This window comes from Megascapheus bottae, chromosome 15, assembly GCF_031878675.1.
Source record: "Megascapheus bottae isolate mThoBot1 chromosome 15, mThoBot2.hap1, whole genome shotgun sequence".
NCBI classification, from domain to species: Eukaryota; Metazoa; Chordata; class Mammalia; order Rodentia; family Geomyidae; genus Megascapheus; species Megascapheus bottae.
In genome coordinates this window covers 7298303-7316675 of record NC_143523.1, presented here as the reverse complement: position 1 = coordinate 7316675, position 18373 = coordinate 7298303, and the positions used below count along the sequence as shown (strand labels likewise).

Here is an 18373-nt window from a genome sequence, read left to right as displayed (position 1 = left end):
GCTGGGGCTGGGAGCTGGGGCTCGGGGCTGGGGGCTCGGGGCTGGGAGCTGGGGCTCGGGGCTGGGAGCTGGGGCTCGGGGCTGAGAGCTGGGGCTGGGAGCTGGGGCTCGGGGCTGGGGGCTCGGGGCTGGGAGCTGGGGCTCGGGGCTGGGAGCTGGGGCTGGGAGCTCGGGGCTGGGGACTCGGGGCTGGGGGCTGGGGCTCGGGGCTGGGGCTGGGGCTGGGGGCTCGGGGCTCGGGGCTGGGTGCTCGGGGCTGGGGGCTGGGGCTCGGGGCTGGGGCGTGGGGGCTCGGGGCTCGGGGCTGGCTTCTGACGCCAGGTGTCGACCTCCGAGGGGCAGGGGTCTCGCTTACCTCGCTTGGTACAGATCCCCGAAGAGCATCTGCCCGGACCCCCTTGGGGTGGGTCTCAGGACACGCTCAGGGAACCAGTACTCCAGCAGTTTCTGCCACTTTCATTGTCGTTTTCCTCTCCCAAGTCTATGTAATGCTTATTTTCTTCACAATTGAGTGTTGTGTGTTTTAATAAGATTTTCTTTGCAGTAATGAAGTCATTGCCCTTTGTGAATTAGTTTTCTAAGTAGAAAATCTTATTTCCTGTGTGTTTAATGACTGGAACAAATAGTGCACTCTGAGGTTCATACCATTGTCTTTTATCTTAGAACTACTGAGCAATTTTGCTTTATTTCCCCCCAAGTACCCAGCTTGCATGCTTTGTATGTTTAATGCCATTGAAAAAAAATGCGCTGTGATTGGGTGAGTGATGTGTAAGTCAGAGAAAAACTTTGGAAAACTTCACAATCTGGAGAACTTGAACGATTTCAGTGTTAGTTTTCTTTTGACCGAACTGCTTCTTAGTCTTCATACTCTTAATTTTTTTCACCTGTGGCAAAAAAATACTTCCCCAAATAATTTTGTCCAAATATTTCTCATCTTGGCCAAATCATCCCAAGGGAAATTACATTTTAGATTACTGGTTCATTTCACCAACACTGTTAAACTTGGCAGAATTTAAGCTGAAGTCCAATTTATCTTGTTGAGTTTATAAACTCTACAGTGTGTCCATTGACAGTTTTTTTTCCCTTTCATGATAAGATATAAGGTTGAGGATTTGTCTTTATGGGCAGCCCGTCTTTAACATTTGCCACACTATGGATATGTTGCTTTCTAGCTTTCTGTATCTTGCTAATTAGTAATTTTATTGTTGTTTAGGAGAGGTTTGTATCTTTTTCTTTCACATTTTTAGCAATGTTGCAAGCAAAATAGGAAAGAGAGATGGTGTGTAAATGTGTTTGTCAGAGTCTAGGAGAGACAGTGGAACAGGATAAGTATACAATTGTGAGGAAACTGCCATGAGTTCATAAGCCGGAAGGACCTTTTTAGAAGTGTTTAAGGATGTTAAGAATAGCATTGGGTTCTTTTCTTTGAAAAGTCATTGTGGGCAGTCTGTAAGTATTGGCTGACATGTTATGGATATGATGCTATTGAAAACTCCTAGAACATACTTGGAGACGGTAGGAATATTGAGATGTTCTCCCCCCCCCCCCCAGATTTTTTTTGATGGAGCTTTAAAATTTAGTTTCAAGTTTTCTGAGCATTTTTGAGTACACAGTATTTCGATATTTACTGACTTGGTATCGGAAAGGACTTCATGATGCAGACAATTTTGGTAGCTTTAGTTGCTTACCTCAAATGCTTAATTATTTTTAGAAGCATATGCTTTTGTTTGAAAATTAAACTTTCTGTTGCTATTTGCTAAGCAGTAGGATTCTGTCAAAATTAGTAACTTTAAACCATTTAACACAAAGTAATATTTTTCCTTATAGGTACTAGGTGATAAAAATTACATTAATTTGTAACTTCTAAATGAGATTCAAGCAAGTATTTGTGTACTGTGTATTTTAGCTGAATAGCTTTGATTTGAGAAGGTAGTATTTTGGGGATTTTATATCAAGCTCTGTGTTTGTGTGTGTGTGTGTGTGTGTGTGTGTGTGTGTGTGTGTATGTATATGTGTGTAGGTCTTGAGCCACAGCTCTACTTCCAGCATTTTTCATAGTTAATTGGGAATGAGAATTTCATAGACTTTCCTGTATGGGCTATCTTCAGAGCTTAATCCTCAGATCTCAGCCTCCTTAGTAGCTAGGCCTTTGAGCTTTCAGTGGACTGAAATTGCTGTTAAATTTTGTAAAAGAAAATAAATCATTTAGGATATTTCTTTAAAAATTGCATATTGTTTTAGACTAAAATCTTTTTTCCAAGTGAAACTTGCCAGACTTGTCAGTCTGATAGCTTTATTCTTCTAAAGGTTGTGGTTTTCCCGTGTCTGGGAGCCTTTCTTTTTATAGTTTAGCCATTGAGTTCTAGATTCTGGTTCAATTTAACTTCTTGACTAAATGACAGTTACAAGCACTAGAACTGGAAGCTATCTCAGAGGGCTTCTTATGGAGCTGCTTACCTGGTACAGTAAATCCTTCCAGCATCTCCTTATCAGGCACTCCTTCCTCTTGCATATGTCATCAGGTTATTGAGCAGTCCAAACTTCATGAAAACAAACATAAGGTATAAGTGTGTAAGTTTTTGCCATTCTCTGCTTCAACAGTGCTTTGGTAAATTCTTTCTCTCCTTTCCTCCTAAGCTTTTCATCATTTTGAAGAAGTTCAGCCTAATCTAGTCACATATAAATTATTGATCTTCAAAAAATAAAAGTGTTACTATGAAGGTGATATACAGAGGGGTTACTGTTGCATGGGTCAGGTAAAGAGTGTTTCTTTTTCAACAGTGTCACCATAGTGCTATCCCTTCTCTTGCACCCTCCCCTTTTTTCCCTCCCATCCCCACTTACAAGTGGTATAGTACATTTTCAATGTAAGTGTGTAGTAAATACCACTAAAACTATTAATCTTATACTGATTAGAGAATACCTTTTCTCCTTCACCCCAGGGTGGGGCTGCTTTCTGCCTAAAGCACGTGAGGAGGGAGGATTTGGTATGCTCTGGGGGTACCTCTTTCCTGTTCCCCTGTTCAGGGATGTAATTGCACAGGAAGTTCTGAGAAGATTAATGGAAAAGGGAAATATTTTCTATCTAGTTTTTCTATAGCCCTCATTGATGTCCACTGATAGCCAGATTGGCCTTTTTCCCCCTTTAAGATTTGAAGGAAGACCACCTCCTGAGCAGTTCCTGCTTATGCAGTTTTCTGTACCACACATTGGTACTTTTTCCAGACCACACACTGGCTGCATATGCCTGAGTGTTTTAGGGTAAGTCAGGGGAGGATTCTCTATAGCCAGATACTTGGATGAAGACAAGACCACTCAAGTTTAGGTACTTCTAGTTGCTATTTGAGGCTTTGGAAATTAATATTCTTCTGTTTCCAAATGGTGTGCAAGCTGCTTATGTCTGTGTCTCTCCTGTGACCTGCCATTTCTCCTTAGCTGTCCTTGTCCTGAGTCTGTCACATAGTTCACTGTGTTTGCAGACACTGAATTGGAGAATGTGATGCCAGTCACCCCATCTCCATGGCACTTTTGATCTTAGTGAATGATTTCTCTTGGAGGCTCTAGGCATTGTTGATGAACACTTTCCTTCTTCACTTGACTCTGAAAAGTTAAAATAATTGATTTTCCCCTCACTTTTGACAATTGTCTCTATAAAAGACAAGGATGATAAGGTGGGTGTGGCAGAAAAGTGAGTGAGCCAGGCACGACTCCACTGATATCTGACCCTTGTTGTCTGTGCAGATTCCACCAACCCTAAGTAAAAGATATTCTAGAAAAGACTTGTGTCTATGATAATCATCTACAGACTTGGTTCTTGCCATTGTTTCCTAACAGTGCAGTACAGTAGCTATTTATATAGCATTTACATTGGGTTAAATACTGTAAGTGCTGTACAGATAGATGCATTATGATGTAAAGAAGATGTGCAGAGGTTATTTGCTAATACTTTGTCATTTTATATAAGGGACTGGAGTGTCCTAAGTTTTGGTAATCTGTGTGGTCCTAGGATTAATCTCTGTGAATAAGGAGAGATGACTATGTCACCTCAGTTTTGTTTCTGTCACAAGATGCAGCATCTCACTCATATGAGTGCTGTGGAGGTCTCATTGCCCCAAGTTTAATTTTTTCTTTTTAAAAATTTTTATTGTTTTGTGTTTTGGTATGCCTCTTTTGGTTCCTGAAATGTTAACTGTGGTTATATTATTATATGACTGATTTGTAAGACCAAATTAGCTTTAAAGCATAAGGAGAGCATAAGGAGAAATGCAAGGGACAGAGTTAATAATGTATTTTTTTGTTGTTGTTGTGGGTCATGGGACTTGAACTCTGGGCCTGGGCACTGTCCCTGAGCTCTTCAGCTCAAGGCTCCTGCCCTACTCCTTGAGCCACAGCATCACTTCCAGTTTTCTGGTGGTTAATTGGGGATAAGAGTCTCACGGACTTGAGTGCCTGGGCTGGTTTTGAACTGTGATCCTCAGATCTCCGCCTTCTGAGTAGCTAGGATTACAGATATGAGCCACCATGTCCAGCTTTAATAATGTAATTTGATCTGTTCTTATCTAATGTGAGTTATACTAAGAATATTGATTCAAATATAAAAGGCACTTGATCCTTTTTCCTTCTAGCATCTAAACAAGCCAGCTTATATGCTAAATAATTTCTTTCCTGGTGAAGAGAAAGCTACCTTTATATTTGGAAACTTACATCATTAGTATTTAATGCAATAATTATGCGTTACTTCATGTTTCATTGAGCTAATAGTTTTGGAGTGCCTTTTGTATACCTGCCACTGTTTTAGACATTTTAGATTTGTGAGAAAAAAAAAGAAGTCCCAGCTTTCAAGGTGCCCACATTGCTGTGTAGGGAAATAAGCAAAAAGTAAACTGTATCATTTGTTAGATATTGATAAATACTAAAGAGAGGACATGGCGGGTCAGATTAAGACTGTTAGATAAGGTCTTAAAGGTACTAAATAAAAAAGTTTAGTTACAGGTACTGTATATGTGTATGTATGTATGTATGTATGTGTATGTGTATATATGTGTCTGTGGCTAGAATGAGAAGTGATCTATATTGAGATGGAGTGAGCAGAAGGAGAGGCCTTAGGCCTAATGCTTTAGTTTTTATTTTGAATAGGATGTGGTACTCTTTTAATAATGGTTTCCAGCCTTGTCTGAACATTATAATTACTTAGGTAGTGTAAGTGAAGACTAGATCCTATCCCAGAGTTTCATATTTAATTGATCTGGTAGGAAGGACCAGGCAGTCTGGGACAAACACTCCCAGGTATTTCTGAAAAACAGCTGAGATTGTTTTGAGTAGAGTGCTACCAACTCATTTCTCTCCTGTCCCTCCTCCATAGGTCGGTACCAATCTGCTTTCCCAATTCAGGGATTTTCTTATTCTGAATACTTTATATTAGTGGGATCATACAACGTTTGGTCTCCTGAGGGGAAAATGGTATCCATAAGAACTTATCTTCTAGATTCACTAGATTCTAAATCAACTGGTCAATTTAAGGGCTATCATATTTTTCCATTGTAAAGATATATGTTGTCTGCTTTGTAATTAGTAAGAAAATTGTGGGGTGATACTTTGAGACTATGTGACTATTTTGTTCCCTAACAACCTTTCATCTGGTGGGTTTAGTGTTTGAAGATGTTTGCTTAAATCAGTGATTACATTGGGATTACGAAGTTGTGGTTTTCTATTACATTTCCAAAGATCATGAATTATATCTAGGATTTCAAGTTCTGATGCAGTGTGTTGATTTAATTTTTTTAATTTTTAATTTTTTTGTTGATAGTGGGGCTTGAATTCTAGGCTTGGGCACTGTCCCTGAGCTCTTCAGCCCAAAGCACCCTATCCCTTTGGCCACAGCACCACTACTGGTTTTCTGGTGATTAATTGGAAGTAAGAATCTCACAGACTTTTTTTTTTTTTTTTTTGCCAGTCCTGGGCTTGAGCTCAGGGCCTGAGCACTGTCCTTGGACTTTCTCAAGGCTAGAGCTCTACCACTTGAGCCTCAGCACCACTTCTGGCTTTTTTTTTTTTTTTTTTCTATGTATGTGGTACCGAGGAATCGAACCCGGGTCTTCATGCATGCTAGGCAAGCACTTTAACCACTAGGCCAAACTCCCGGCCGTCTCACAGACTTTTTAGTGTCCCTGCTGGCTTTGAATCAAGATCCTCGTATCTCAGCCTCCTGAGCAACTAGGATTACAGGGCCTGCTGAATTTTTCTTTTTCTTTTTTGTCAGTCTTGGGGCTTGAACTCAGGGCCTGAGCACTGTCCTTGGGCTTTCCTCAAGGCTAGAGTTCTACCACTTGAGCCACAGCACCACTCCCAGCTTTTTCTGTGTATGTGGTACCTAGGAATTGAACCCCGGTCTCTGTGCATGATAGGCAAACACTCTACCAGTAGGCCAAACTCCCCAGCCCCTGAATTTTTCTTTTTGTTTGCACCTTTTCTCTTTCTGTGAAAAATCTCAGTTTTAATGAAACGAGAACAAGCCTTCAGTTCACTTGGATAAATACATATATTTAACATGATAGGAAACTGCTACTAAACTTATTTTCCAAGGTTAGTTACCAGCAATGTACAAAAATTCATTTATCCTGTAACTGACAGTATTTGGTATTATCACGATTTTTTTGTTAGTCTTGTTTTAGTAGCTATTTTGTAATATCTAAGCTTTAAAAATCATTTGTAATACTATGGAGACATGTTGATAAGCATTCTTTTAGTGTATCTTTATTCTTTGTGTGTCTTAATTGGTTTATTCACTTGCCATTTTTCTGTTTAGCTATTTATCTTACTGATTTGCAATATGTACCTACCTGTACTTTGATATCAAGTGTCTAATAGATATATCACTGAATAGATACAGGCATACTGAATATTTTCTTCCATTTTGTGGCTTGACTTTTTATTCTTTTTTTGACTTTTTATTCCTAATGACATCTTTTGAAGAGCAGTCTATTATAAAAATATATATTTTTAAAATAATGGCATTTGCAGGGACGTGGAGGAATCTAGGATGAATCATGTTTAGTGAGACAAGTCAAGAACAAAGGAACAAAAGGCGCATGGTATCCTTAATATGTGACTATTAGATCCAAACAGTACAAGAGCGAGGACTCAATATTTGCATACCCAATGCTATGGATATGATATTGGAAATATAAACACAACTACATAGATATAAAAATCTATGACTCTATAGACATAATGTTTTATTACATAGATTAATATGTGTTTATGGCATACAAATCCTCAGCCTAATTTTAATTATGTTCTAAAATCTAAGTGCCAGTGATTGTATATAGAGATTCCCTTCTTGAATACTTGTTTGTTAAATACGTCATTTGAAAGATTATGTAAAAATCAATGTTAATAAATTTTTAATGAAAAAGAAAAATATATTTTTTATTGTAATTAATAGTGCACCAGATAGAAGGTGCACCATTTCACAAACATTGCTACCCTTTCTCATGTTTTGGTCCCCATTTCCCTCCCCTCACCCCTCTCCTCATCTTGTTTTCCCCCCGTCCGGATCCTGTTTCAAATAAACATATACAATATATCAGATAACAAGGTAAGATGCTGTAACAATATGAGATAACCAAAAGAGATGAGAAATAACATAGTACATTAAGAACAACAGTCACACATTATATGGCTTTAAGAGCAGACATTTTTCCCTGCAAATGCCATTATTTTATCTTGTCTGTTGGCTATGTAGAATTCCATTGTGTGTGTGTGTGTGTATCACATCACATTTTCTGAATCCATTCATTTGCAGTAGGGCATCTAGATTGTTTCCATTGCTTGGCTATTGTGAATTGTGCAGAGATGAACATAGCTGAGCAGGTGTCCTTATCATATCTTGGGTTATGATGTTCAGGGTAGATGCCCAGGAGTGGTATGGTGGGATCGTAGGGAAGGTCAATTTTCAGTTCTTTAAGAAACCTTGACACTGCTTTCCAGAGTGGCTGAACTAGTTTACAATCCCACCAGCAGTGCAGTAGGGTTCCTTTTTCTCCATAACCCTGCCAGCATCTGTCATTGAGTTCAAAATCTTGGCCATTCTTGTTGGGGTAAGGTGGTATCTTAGGGTTGTTTTTATTTGCATTTCCTTTATGACAATGGATCATGAGCATTTTCTCTTGCTTTTCTGCCATTTTAACCTCTTCTTTTGATAAGTTTGCCTTTAGTTCCCTTGCCCATTTAGTGATTGGTTTGTTAGGTTTGGGGGGGATTAGTTTCTTGAGTTCCTGTAGATACTGGATATTAAGCATTTGTCTGATTTTTTTTTTTTTTTTTTTTTTTTTTGCCAGTCCTGGGCTTGAGCTCAGGGCCTGAGCACTGTCCTTGGACTTTCTCAAGGATAGAGCTCTACCACTTGAGCCTCAGCACCACTTCCAGCTTTTTTTCTATGTATGTGGTACCAAGGAATTGAACCCGGCTCTTTGTGCATGCTAGGCAAGCCCTCTACCACTAGGCCAAACTCCCGGCCCCTTGTCTGATGCATTATTGGTAAATATCTTTTTCCAGTTGGTTGGCTGTCTTTCTACTTTAGTGGCTGTGCTTTTATCTGTGTAGAAACTTTTTATTTTTAGGTACTCCCGTTTATTGAGTCTCTCTCCAATCTGTTGTGACCCTGGGATTCTGTTCAGGAATTTTTTGCCTATGCTTATGAGTTCCAGTGTCTCCAACTCTATTGTGTAGCAGTTTAAAGGTTTCCGGTCTGACATTGAGGTCTTTGATCCATTTTCAGTTCATGCTTACGCATGGCGAAAGGCTAGGGTCAATTTTTAGTTTTCTGCATGTGGCTGCCCAGTTTTGCCAGCACCAATAATTGAGTAGGCTGTGTTTGTTCCACTGTATATCTTTGGCTTCTTTGTCAAATACAAGTTGCCTATAGGTATGTGGTTCTATTTCTGGGTCTTCTATTCTGTTCCATTGATCTTCTGGTCTATTTTTGTGCCAATACCATGCTGTTTTTGTTATTATGGCTCTATAGTAGAGTTTGAAATCTGGTATTGTAATACTACCTGCATTGCTCTTTTTGCCTAGAATTGTTTTGGCTATTCTAGGTCTTTTCTTGTTCCATATGAAACTTTGGATTGTGTCTTCTACTTCAGTAAAGAATGTCTTTGGGATTCTGATGGGGATTGCATTGAATTTGTATATCAATTTTGGCAGTAGGGCCATTTTCACTATATTGGTTCTCCCTACCGATGAGCATGGGACATCTTTCCATTTCCTGGTGTCCTCTTTAATTTTTTTTTGTTAAGCTTTTATAGTTTTCATTAAATAATTCCTTTACATCTTTGGTTAAGTTAATTCCTAAGTATTTTATTCTTTTGGGGACTATTGCAAACGGGATCATTTTCTGGATTTGGTCTTCTGTTTGTGTATTGTTGGCATACAAGAAGGCTACTGACTTTTGCAGGTTAATTTTGTATCCTGCCACTTGGCTAAAGTGGTTTATTAATTCTAGGAGTTTGGGAGTGGAGCTTATTGGGTCATTCAGGTAGAGGATCATGTCATCTGCAAATAGGGATAGTTTAATTTCTTTCCCTGTGTGGATCCCTTTGATCTCTTGCCTTATTACTCTGGCTAAGGGTTCCAGCACTATATTGAAGAGAAGTGGAGAGAGTGGGCATCCCTATCTAGTTCCTGATTTTTAAGGTAAATGGTTCTGGTCTTTCATCATTTAGTATAATACTGGCTTTGTCATATATGGCCTTAATTATTTTAAGGAATCTACCTCTTATTCCTATTTTTTCTAGTGCTTTCAACATGAATGGATGTATTTTGTCAAATGCCTTCTTCGCATCCAGAGAAATTATCATATGATTCTTACCCTTAGCTCTATTGATATGATGTATTACATTGTTTTGTGAATGTTGAACCAGCCGTGTGTCTGTGGGATGAAGCCTGCTTGATCGTAGTGTATAATTTTTAAAATTTGTTTCTGGATTCTGTTGGCTAGTATTTTATTGAGGAGTTTTGCATCTGTGTTCATTAGAGAGATAGGTCTCTAGTTCTCTTTTTTTTTTTTTTTTTTTTTGTTGGGTCTTCCCCTGGTTTGGGGATGAGTGTAATATTAGCTTCAGAAAATGAGTTTGGTATTGCTCCTTCTGCTTCTATTTCTCAGAAGAGTTTTAAGAGTATGGTATTACTTCATCTTTAAAAGTCTTGTAGAATTCTACAGTGAAACTGTCTGGACCTGGGCTCTTTTTGGTTGGCATTTCCCTGATTGCTTCTGCTATTTCATTGTATGTAATTGGTTTGTTCAGTTTGTTTACCTCTTCATTGTTCAATGTGGGTAGTCTATATTTATTTAAGAAGTCATCCATTTCTACTAGATTTTCTTGTTTCTTTGAATATAGGCCCTGGTAGTACTTATTCATAATGGACTGAATTTCTTAGATATCGGTTGTGATTGTTCCCCTAGGGTCTCTAATCTTGTTTATTTGAGTCTCTCCTTTTTTTTTGATTAATCTTGCCATGGGTCTGTCAATTTTGTTGACTCTTTTAAAGAACCAACTTTTTGATTTATTAATTTTATGTATAGTGGATCTTATTTCAATCTCTGATATTTCCCATTTTATTTTTGTTATTTCTGTCCTTCTAGTTGTTTTAGAATTAACTTGTTTCTCTAGGTGCTTCAGTTTCTTCTTTAGGTTATTTACATGCTCTTTTTCTGTCTTTTTAATATGGGCTCCTAATGTGATAAATTTGCCCTTTAGATCTGCCTTTGCTCTGTCCCATAAGTTCCTTTGTGATGTATCTTGATTCTCATTACATTCAAGAAAGTTTTGAATTTCTTCTTTGATTTGTTCTGTAACCCAGGAGTTATTCAGGAGTGTGTTGTTCAGTTTCCAAGTGTTTGAATGTCTTTTGACTTTTACTGTGTTGTTCAGAATTAGTCTTGATTCCACTGTGATCAGATAGAATGCATGGGATTATATCAGTCCTCTTGTATCTGCTTAAGTTTTCTGTATGAACTATTATATGATCTATTTTGGAGTATGTTGCATGTGCTGCTGAGAAAAATGTATAAAGTTTTGCCACTGGATGGAAGACTGTGTATATCTGTTAAGCCCAACTGGGCTATGGTGTCATTTATGTCAGTGGTGTCTTTGCTTATCTTTTGTTGAGTTGACCTGTCATTTGGTGAGAGTGGCGAATTGAAGTCTCCCACTATTACTGTGTTTGAGTCTATCTTGTTCTGTAATTCTAAGAGAGTTTGCTTGACGAATTTAGATGCTCCTGTGTTGGGGGAGTAAATGTTTATAACTGTAATATTCTGGTTAGGAATTGTACCCTTTACTAATATGTAGTGGCCATCTTTATGTACTGATTTTACTAAGAAGTTAATTTTGTCAGAGATTAAGATTGCCACTCCTGCTTTTTTGCATGGTGCATTGGAGTGGAAAATTCTTTTCCATCCTTTCACTTGGAGTTTGTTTCTGTCTTTGGCAGTGAGATGGGTCTCTTGGAGGCAACGTATGGATGGGTCTTGTTTCTTGATCCAGCCTGCTGTTCTGTGTCTTTTAATTGGATTGTTCAGCCCGTTCACATTTAGGGAAATTATGGAGAAGTGGTTAGTGTCCTTTGTCATTATTTTTACTTCTGAATTTCTTTCTTTCTTCCCCTTTGGTGTTTTGTGATTTATAGGTGATAGCTTCTTGATGGGAGTTCTTGCTCTTCTGGAATTTGTTCTTGATTATTTAATATTTTTTTGTAATGCTGGTTTAGTGTGCATGTATTCATATAGCTTCTCTCTGGAATGAAATATTCTTGTTTCTCCCTCAAATGTAAATGCTAGTTTCGCTGGATATATCACTCTGGGTTGGCAGTTGTTGGTCATCAGGGCATGAATTATATTTTTCCAAGCTTTTCTTGCATTTAGGGTTTGCGTGGAGAGGTCTGCAGTTATTCTAATTTTTTTCTATTGTATATAGTTCTTTGTTTTTGTGGCATTTAAGATCAGCTCCTTAGTATTTAGGTCTAATGTTTTTACTATGATGTGTCTAGATGAGTTCCTTCTAGGGTCTTGCCTGCTTGGAGTTCTGAAGCCTTCAATAATGTATTTTCCCTTTTGAGGTTGGGGAAGTTCTCTGCTATGATCTTGGTGAATAGGGTTACAGTCCCTTATTAAGAAACTCTTCTCCTTCTTCATTTCCTATTATACAAAGATTAGATTTCTTGGCTGCGTCTGCCAGGTCCTGGAGTTCTCTTTGGTGAATTCTGACTGATTTCTCCAGACTGATGATTCTATGTTCCAGTTCTTTTTTATCTTCAGTTCCTGATGTCCTATTCTCCATCTCAGTCAATCTGTTGCTTAATGCTTCCATTTTTGTTTGCATTGTGGACACTGAGCTGATCATATCTGCTCTAAGGTATTAATCTTTTCTTCTATGGAAGTATAATTTTTTTCTATTTTTCTTTTGAGATTGAGGAGCTCCTTGTTGATTTCCTGCTTATGTTCCTGGAATTGTTTTTAGAATTCTGCTTTGATCTCTTTAGTCATGCCCGCAATCATCTCCTTGAACAGGGTCATGTTTCCTGACTCTTCAGGTGTCATTTCTTTGGATGGTGACATGTCTCTTGTCCTTTCACTCTTGTTTCCTTTTGGGCTTTGTGTGGGACTTTGATTATTTATATATTTCGTGATTTGTCATGAATTCTGACGCATTGGAGACTGTTGTTGTAGGTTCGCTCTGTGGTCGGTAGGTGGCGGTCTTTACTTGGTTTGGGGCAGGTGGTTCTGGGAATCTGTGTATACGTGGTTCTCAGCCAAATTAGTTCCCCTGACTGGGTCGGAGATTGTAGCTTTTACAGGTATGTTAGCTCGTTGCCAAAGGCTGTGTGCCACTGCACAGCTAGCTCTGAGCTAGCCCAATCTGTGGGCCCGCTGTTTGGGTGCTTCGGCAGTGGGGCCCGGTGGCTATTTTGCCGGCCCTATTCCCAGGGGCGGGGCCCAGCAAAGGGCCTGTGGTTTGGTAGGTTTGGGAGCTTCCAGGATCTGGCTAGCTTGTGGCCCTGTTCCTAGGGGCAGCGCCCAGCCAAGGGCTTGCCGGTTTGGGAGCTTCCGGGAGCCTGCTAGTTGCGGCCCTGTTCCCAGGGGCGGGGCCCAGCAGAGGACTTGGGATTGGAGGGTGGATCTGTGCCTTTCTGGCTTTCCCAGTGCGAGCTCAGCCTGTGCTGGTCTGCTCTTCAGTTCCCTGCTGTGTTTCAGGGAAGTACTGGGCCTCTGGCTGAGAGTCTTTCTATGACTCTGGGAGGAGGGGGGGACTGGTTCTGGCTTGCCAGAGGCTCCCAGCAAGAGGGCGCCCCACTTAGGTTTGGGTCAGTCAGATGCTGGCACTCAGACTCACACACACTCCCATCCGCTGTTGGAAGGCAGGGTCTTAGGGCCCCTCAGTCTCCAGTTTCAGTGACCTGGGAAAAGAAGCTGTTGGGCAGGTGGGAGCAGGAACACCTCCATACCCTTTGTTGGGGTGCTGGGTCTTAGTGCCTGTTTTCCTGTCAGTCTCCAGTCAATGGCCCGGGGGAGGAGGCTGTTGGGGGAAGGGACAGGATACTGAATTTCTTGCCCCCCCCCCCCCAGCACTTGCCAGTCTTTCTTGGGCGGGGTGGGAATGGGTCTGGGTTAAATTCTGTAGCTCACCACCAGCTCTACTTTCTTGATGGGTTTAGGGGAACCCGCTGGACTACTTACTGGTTGGGGTTTGGCTGTGAGTTGCTCCTCCGTGTTGGAGGGTCGTTCGCCTCCTCTCTGGTCTCTGCCGCTGTCTCTGCTGCCTGCGCCTGGTCTGTGTGGGATTCCTGGGTCTGGATTCGCCGCTTGCTGGAGGTCCCCAGTGCCCTCCACCGCCTAGTGGCGAGAAGTGGGGGAGGAGTCCTCACGTTTCGAATTCTTTGAGTGTTGGATATAAGCTTTATCTGAATTTCTTTTTCCAGTTTATGTACTTCTCTGTTGCTTAGTGAATTTGTGGTTGTGGATTTCTTAAGATAGTTGGCTTGTGGATTCCCTGATTCTCTCTTTTTTGTGGGAGAGAGCTAGGCTGGGTCCCTATTGTTTTGGTGTCATCTTCCCCCAATAGCAGACATTTTTAAGTTCAGTATTATCAGTTATATTGTGAAATGATCAATTAAGTATTGAGCAGAAATGACAAAGCTAGCATTTTCCTTCCTTCTTTCCTTCCTTTCTTTCTTTCTTTCTTTCTTTCTTTCTCTCTCTCTCTCTCTCTCTCTCTCTCTCTCTCTCTCTCTTTCTTTCTTTCATTCTTTCTTTCTTCTTTGTTTAAGGGGCACAAAATTGGTTCCTACTAGTAAATGTGATGCAGCTGTGTGTTTTTCCTAGGTTCCTTCTTTTGGATTAAGTTTTCTTTTTTTTTTTTTTTTGTCAGTCTTAGGAGTTATCCCTGAGATTTTTTTGTTCAAGGCTGGTGCTCTACTACTTGAGCCATAGCTCTAATTTTTTTTGTCAGTGTTCTTTCTGTATTTGTTGGAACAATTACGGGTTTTCTCCTGTTAACATTTGGAATTATAATAATTTTCAGCATTAAGCTAACTTGTGTTCTTAATCATGATTTAGCTATCTTTTTATGTGCAGTGGCATATTATTTACTAATATTCTGTTAGGAATTTTCTGCATTTATGAGGGATAGTAGTGAGATGTTTTCTTTTTATTTGGGTACTATATCTAATAAAACATGCTAGGGATAATTTTCTTCTGCTTACCTGAAGAGTTGGTCTAGGTGGATATTGTTTCTTCTTTAAGGACTGATAGAATATTTTGGTTGTAGACATTTCTTCTGGGAATGGTTTTAGTAATGAATTCAACTGCTTTAAAGCATATAGAATGCCAGGTACCAGTGGCTCATGCCTGTAAATTTTGCCCCAACTTCAAAAAGACTATACATTAAAATTTGTATCAGTTTTAAAATTAAAAACTTTGTTTGGGGCTGGGAGCATAACCTAGTGGTAGAGTGCTTGCCTCACATGCAAAGCCCTGGGTTCGATTCCTTGGTACCACATATACAGAAAAAGCTAGAAGTGGTGCTGTGCCTGAAGTGGCAGAGTGTTAGCCTTGAGCAAAAAGTCTCCAGAACAGTGGTCAGGCCCTGAGTTCAAGCCCCACGACTGTCAAAAAAACAAAAATAAAAACAAAAAACTTCATTGGTAAAATACACTTAAAACACAATGGAGGACTGCAATGTAGCTCAGTGGCAAAGTGCTTACCTAGCAAGTGCAACGTCGGATTCGATTCCCAGTACCAAAAAAGAAAAGACACAAAGAAAAAATAAAACAAGCTCAACAAAACACAATGGAAAGGCCATTGGCTCGAGTCTGTAATCCTAGCTACTCATGAGGCTGAGATCTCAGTTGCAAGCCAGCCCAGTCCAGAAAAGTTCAGGAGACTCTTATCTCTAGTTAACCACCAACAAGCCAGAAGTGAGTTGAGGCTCAAGTGATAGAGCACTAACCTGAGCAAAAAATGCTCAGGGATAGCGCCTAGGCCCTGAGTGCAACCCCTGGGACTAGAAAAAAATAAATAATTCAGAGTTTGTTTTTCATCTTGGGTCAGACTCTTTCTCTCTGCTTGCTTCTTTCTTTCTTTCTTTCTTTCTTTCTTTCTTTCTTTCTTTCTTTCTTTCCTTCCTTCCTTCCTTTCTTCCTTCCTTCCTTCCTTCCTTCCTTCCTTCCTTCCTTCCTTCCTTCCTTCCTTCCTTCCTTCCTTCCTTGCCAGTCCTAGGGCTTGAACTCGGCCTGGGCATTGTCCTGGGGCTTCCTCAATGATAGCGCTCCACCATTTGAGCCATAGCACCATGTCTCAGACTTTTTCAAAAGTAAAAAAATCTATATTTTGAGTAATTTCTCTATTTCCTGTAAATTGCCAAATTTGTTTGCATAAAGTTGTCCAGTAATACCCATTTAGTGTCTTTGAACTGTACAATGTAGAACATCTCTGAAGTTCCTAATAATGGCTAGTGTTTGCTCTGCATGGTCTATCCATATAGCTGTATTTTAGAGTTTATTAGTTTTATGGAGCTTCTAAAAAGTGTTTTTGTTATTATAGAAGATAATGTACAGGGCCAGGAATGGCCTAGTGGTAGAGGGCTTGCCCATCATGCACTAAGCCCTGGTTCAATTCCTCAGTACCACATACTCAAAAAAAGTCAGAAGTGGCACAGTGGCCCAAGTGGCAGAGCACTAGCCTTGAGCAAAATGTGTCCAAGGACAGTGCCCAGGCCTTGAGTTCAAGCCCTTTTAGGTAGAATATCATTTTACTAATTTAGATAATGTTTTTTTTGTGTGGGGGAGAGGGGTCATGAGTGGGGCTTGAAGTTTAGGCCTGGGTGCTGTCCCTGTGCTCTTCAGCTCAAGGCTACTGCCCTACCCCTGGGCCTGGGTCCCTGAGCTCCTCAGCTCAAGGCTTCTGCCCTACCCTTGAGGCAAGTCCTACTTCCTATTTTCTAGAGGTTAACTGGAGATAAGAGTCTCTGGTCCTTTTGTGCCCAGGCTGACTTTGAACCTTGATCCTCAGATCTCAGCCTCCTGAGTAGCTAGGATTATAGACATGAGCCGAGGCATGCGCCGCCCGGCTTTTTTTTGGGGGGGGGGGGGAAGGGAAGCCCTTCTTTTCCTCCCTCCTTTCTTTCTCCTCTTCCCTCCCAAACCACTTTCTCTTTCTTTCTCTTGGGGTTTATATTGCTTGTCCTTTTATTTTCCATAGTGTGGCTTTTGCTAAATTCATCCTGCAGTGAGTGCAGTTCAATATGTTCCTCTATGCTCTCTATTTCCTGTACTTGGACAGTTGATCAGAATTAGATAAGCCTGGATTTTGTTAAATTCACTGTACAGGCAACTTTTGAAAGGCTTCTGTCTGGAGGTACCTGCTTATCTCTCTCTTTGTTTTGGTAGCTAATTTTAGCTAAAAAAAAAAAATTCAAAAGGCTTTAGAGAGACAGTATGATGAAGAATTTAGGAACTCTAGAACCCAAGAATCTAGGTTCAAGTTTTGATTGACTTTTTTGTTTTCTCCTACTAGTTCTGTAGTCTGGGCAAGTTCTTCCCATCAGTGTTAATTTCTTTATCTATGAAATGGAGAATGATGGCTACTCAAAGTTTGTTATGAAGATGAAATGTATAATGTATAAAAAAGAACCTATCTCAGAGCCTAAATGTAGACAGGTTGTCAGTAATATTAGCTTTTATTGTTAGTGTCTTTTTTTCTTTGGTCATAGGGCTTGGACTCTGGGCCTGGGCTCTGTCCCTGAGCTCTTCAGCTCAAGGCTACCTCCCTACCCCTGGACCTGGGCTTTGTCCCTGAACTCTTTAGCTCAAGGCTACCTATCACCCTACTCCTGAGCCACAGCCCCACTTCTCATTTTCTAGTGGTTAACTGGAGATAAGTCTCATGGTCTTTAGTGCCTGGGCTAGCTTTGAACCGGGATGCCCGGCTAGCCTCATCATCTTTAGTGCCCTGGTTGGCTTGAATGATGATCTTTAGATCTCAGCCTCCTGAGTAGCTAGGATGATCGGCATGAGACACCACATCCAGATGTTAGTGTCTTTTGAATTTAAAAAATACTTGAACAACTGAAAAGGTAGAGTGTCTTGATTTGTAAGCTAATTTGGGTAGGTAATTTTTTGCTCATATAGGCTTGTTTAAGGGGAAAGGGTAAATAAATCCTCAACTGTGTGGAGCTCTAGGCCCTTCTTTGTCTTGGTCAGTGTGAACAGGTGACTTAGTGAACATGCATGCTAAATTTACTCCCTAAAGTGATTTTTTTTTATGAATGTGTCAGATATTGGTGTGAGTTTATATTATCCAGCCTGTCACTTAACGGTATTTATTTAGGTTTTAAGTTGAACAGATTGTATCAGTACTGTATAAAGTGCATCTCTAAGTCCCTGGGGAATGCTTATTTTAGGGAGCTTATTATTAATGTCTTTATTTTACAGTGTAATGTTCAAGCCCAGAAATGCCTTATGTGGATCGTCAGAATCGCATCTGTGGTTTTCTAGATATTGAAGAAAATGAAAATAGTGGGAAGTTTCTTCGAAGGTACTTCATACTGGATACCAGAGAAGATAGTTTTGTATGGTACATGGATAATCCACAGGTTTGTAAAAGCCAAAGATTGCCTCTTAAAAGCATATAAAAGTTGTATTTATTAAAGCATCTGACATGCTATATGGATTTTAGAATTTGTCTTTCTAAACAGTCTATAATTTAGATTTATCTCCATGACTTTTTCTGCTCAGACCCTTACTGTCTTGTTTAAATTTCAGGAAGTGAAACCATTTATTAGATTAAAATTTATGTCTGTATAAATACTGTTCC

The 18373-nt window shown here is 40.0% G+C and overlaps 1 protein-coding gene across 16 annotated transcripts in view; it reads left to right on the top strand.

The window, feature by feature from the left end:
- Plekha1 (pleckstrin homology domain containing A1) overlaps positions 1 to 18373 on the top strand; it is a 61072-nt gene that overhangs the window by 1331 nt on the left and 41368 nt on the right. For all 16 annotated transcript variants that reach the window (XR_016537786.1, XR_016537787.1, XM_090345695.1 and 13 more), the window contains exon 2: positions 17992 to 18152. Coding sequence is in view for 14 of the 16 variants with exons in the window: in XM_090345695.1 (XP_090201821.1) it covers positions 18012 to 18152 (141 nt within the window). In the remaining 2 variants the exon portion in view is untranslated. The remainder of the gene's footprint in view (positions 1 to 17991; positions 18153 to 18373) is intronic.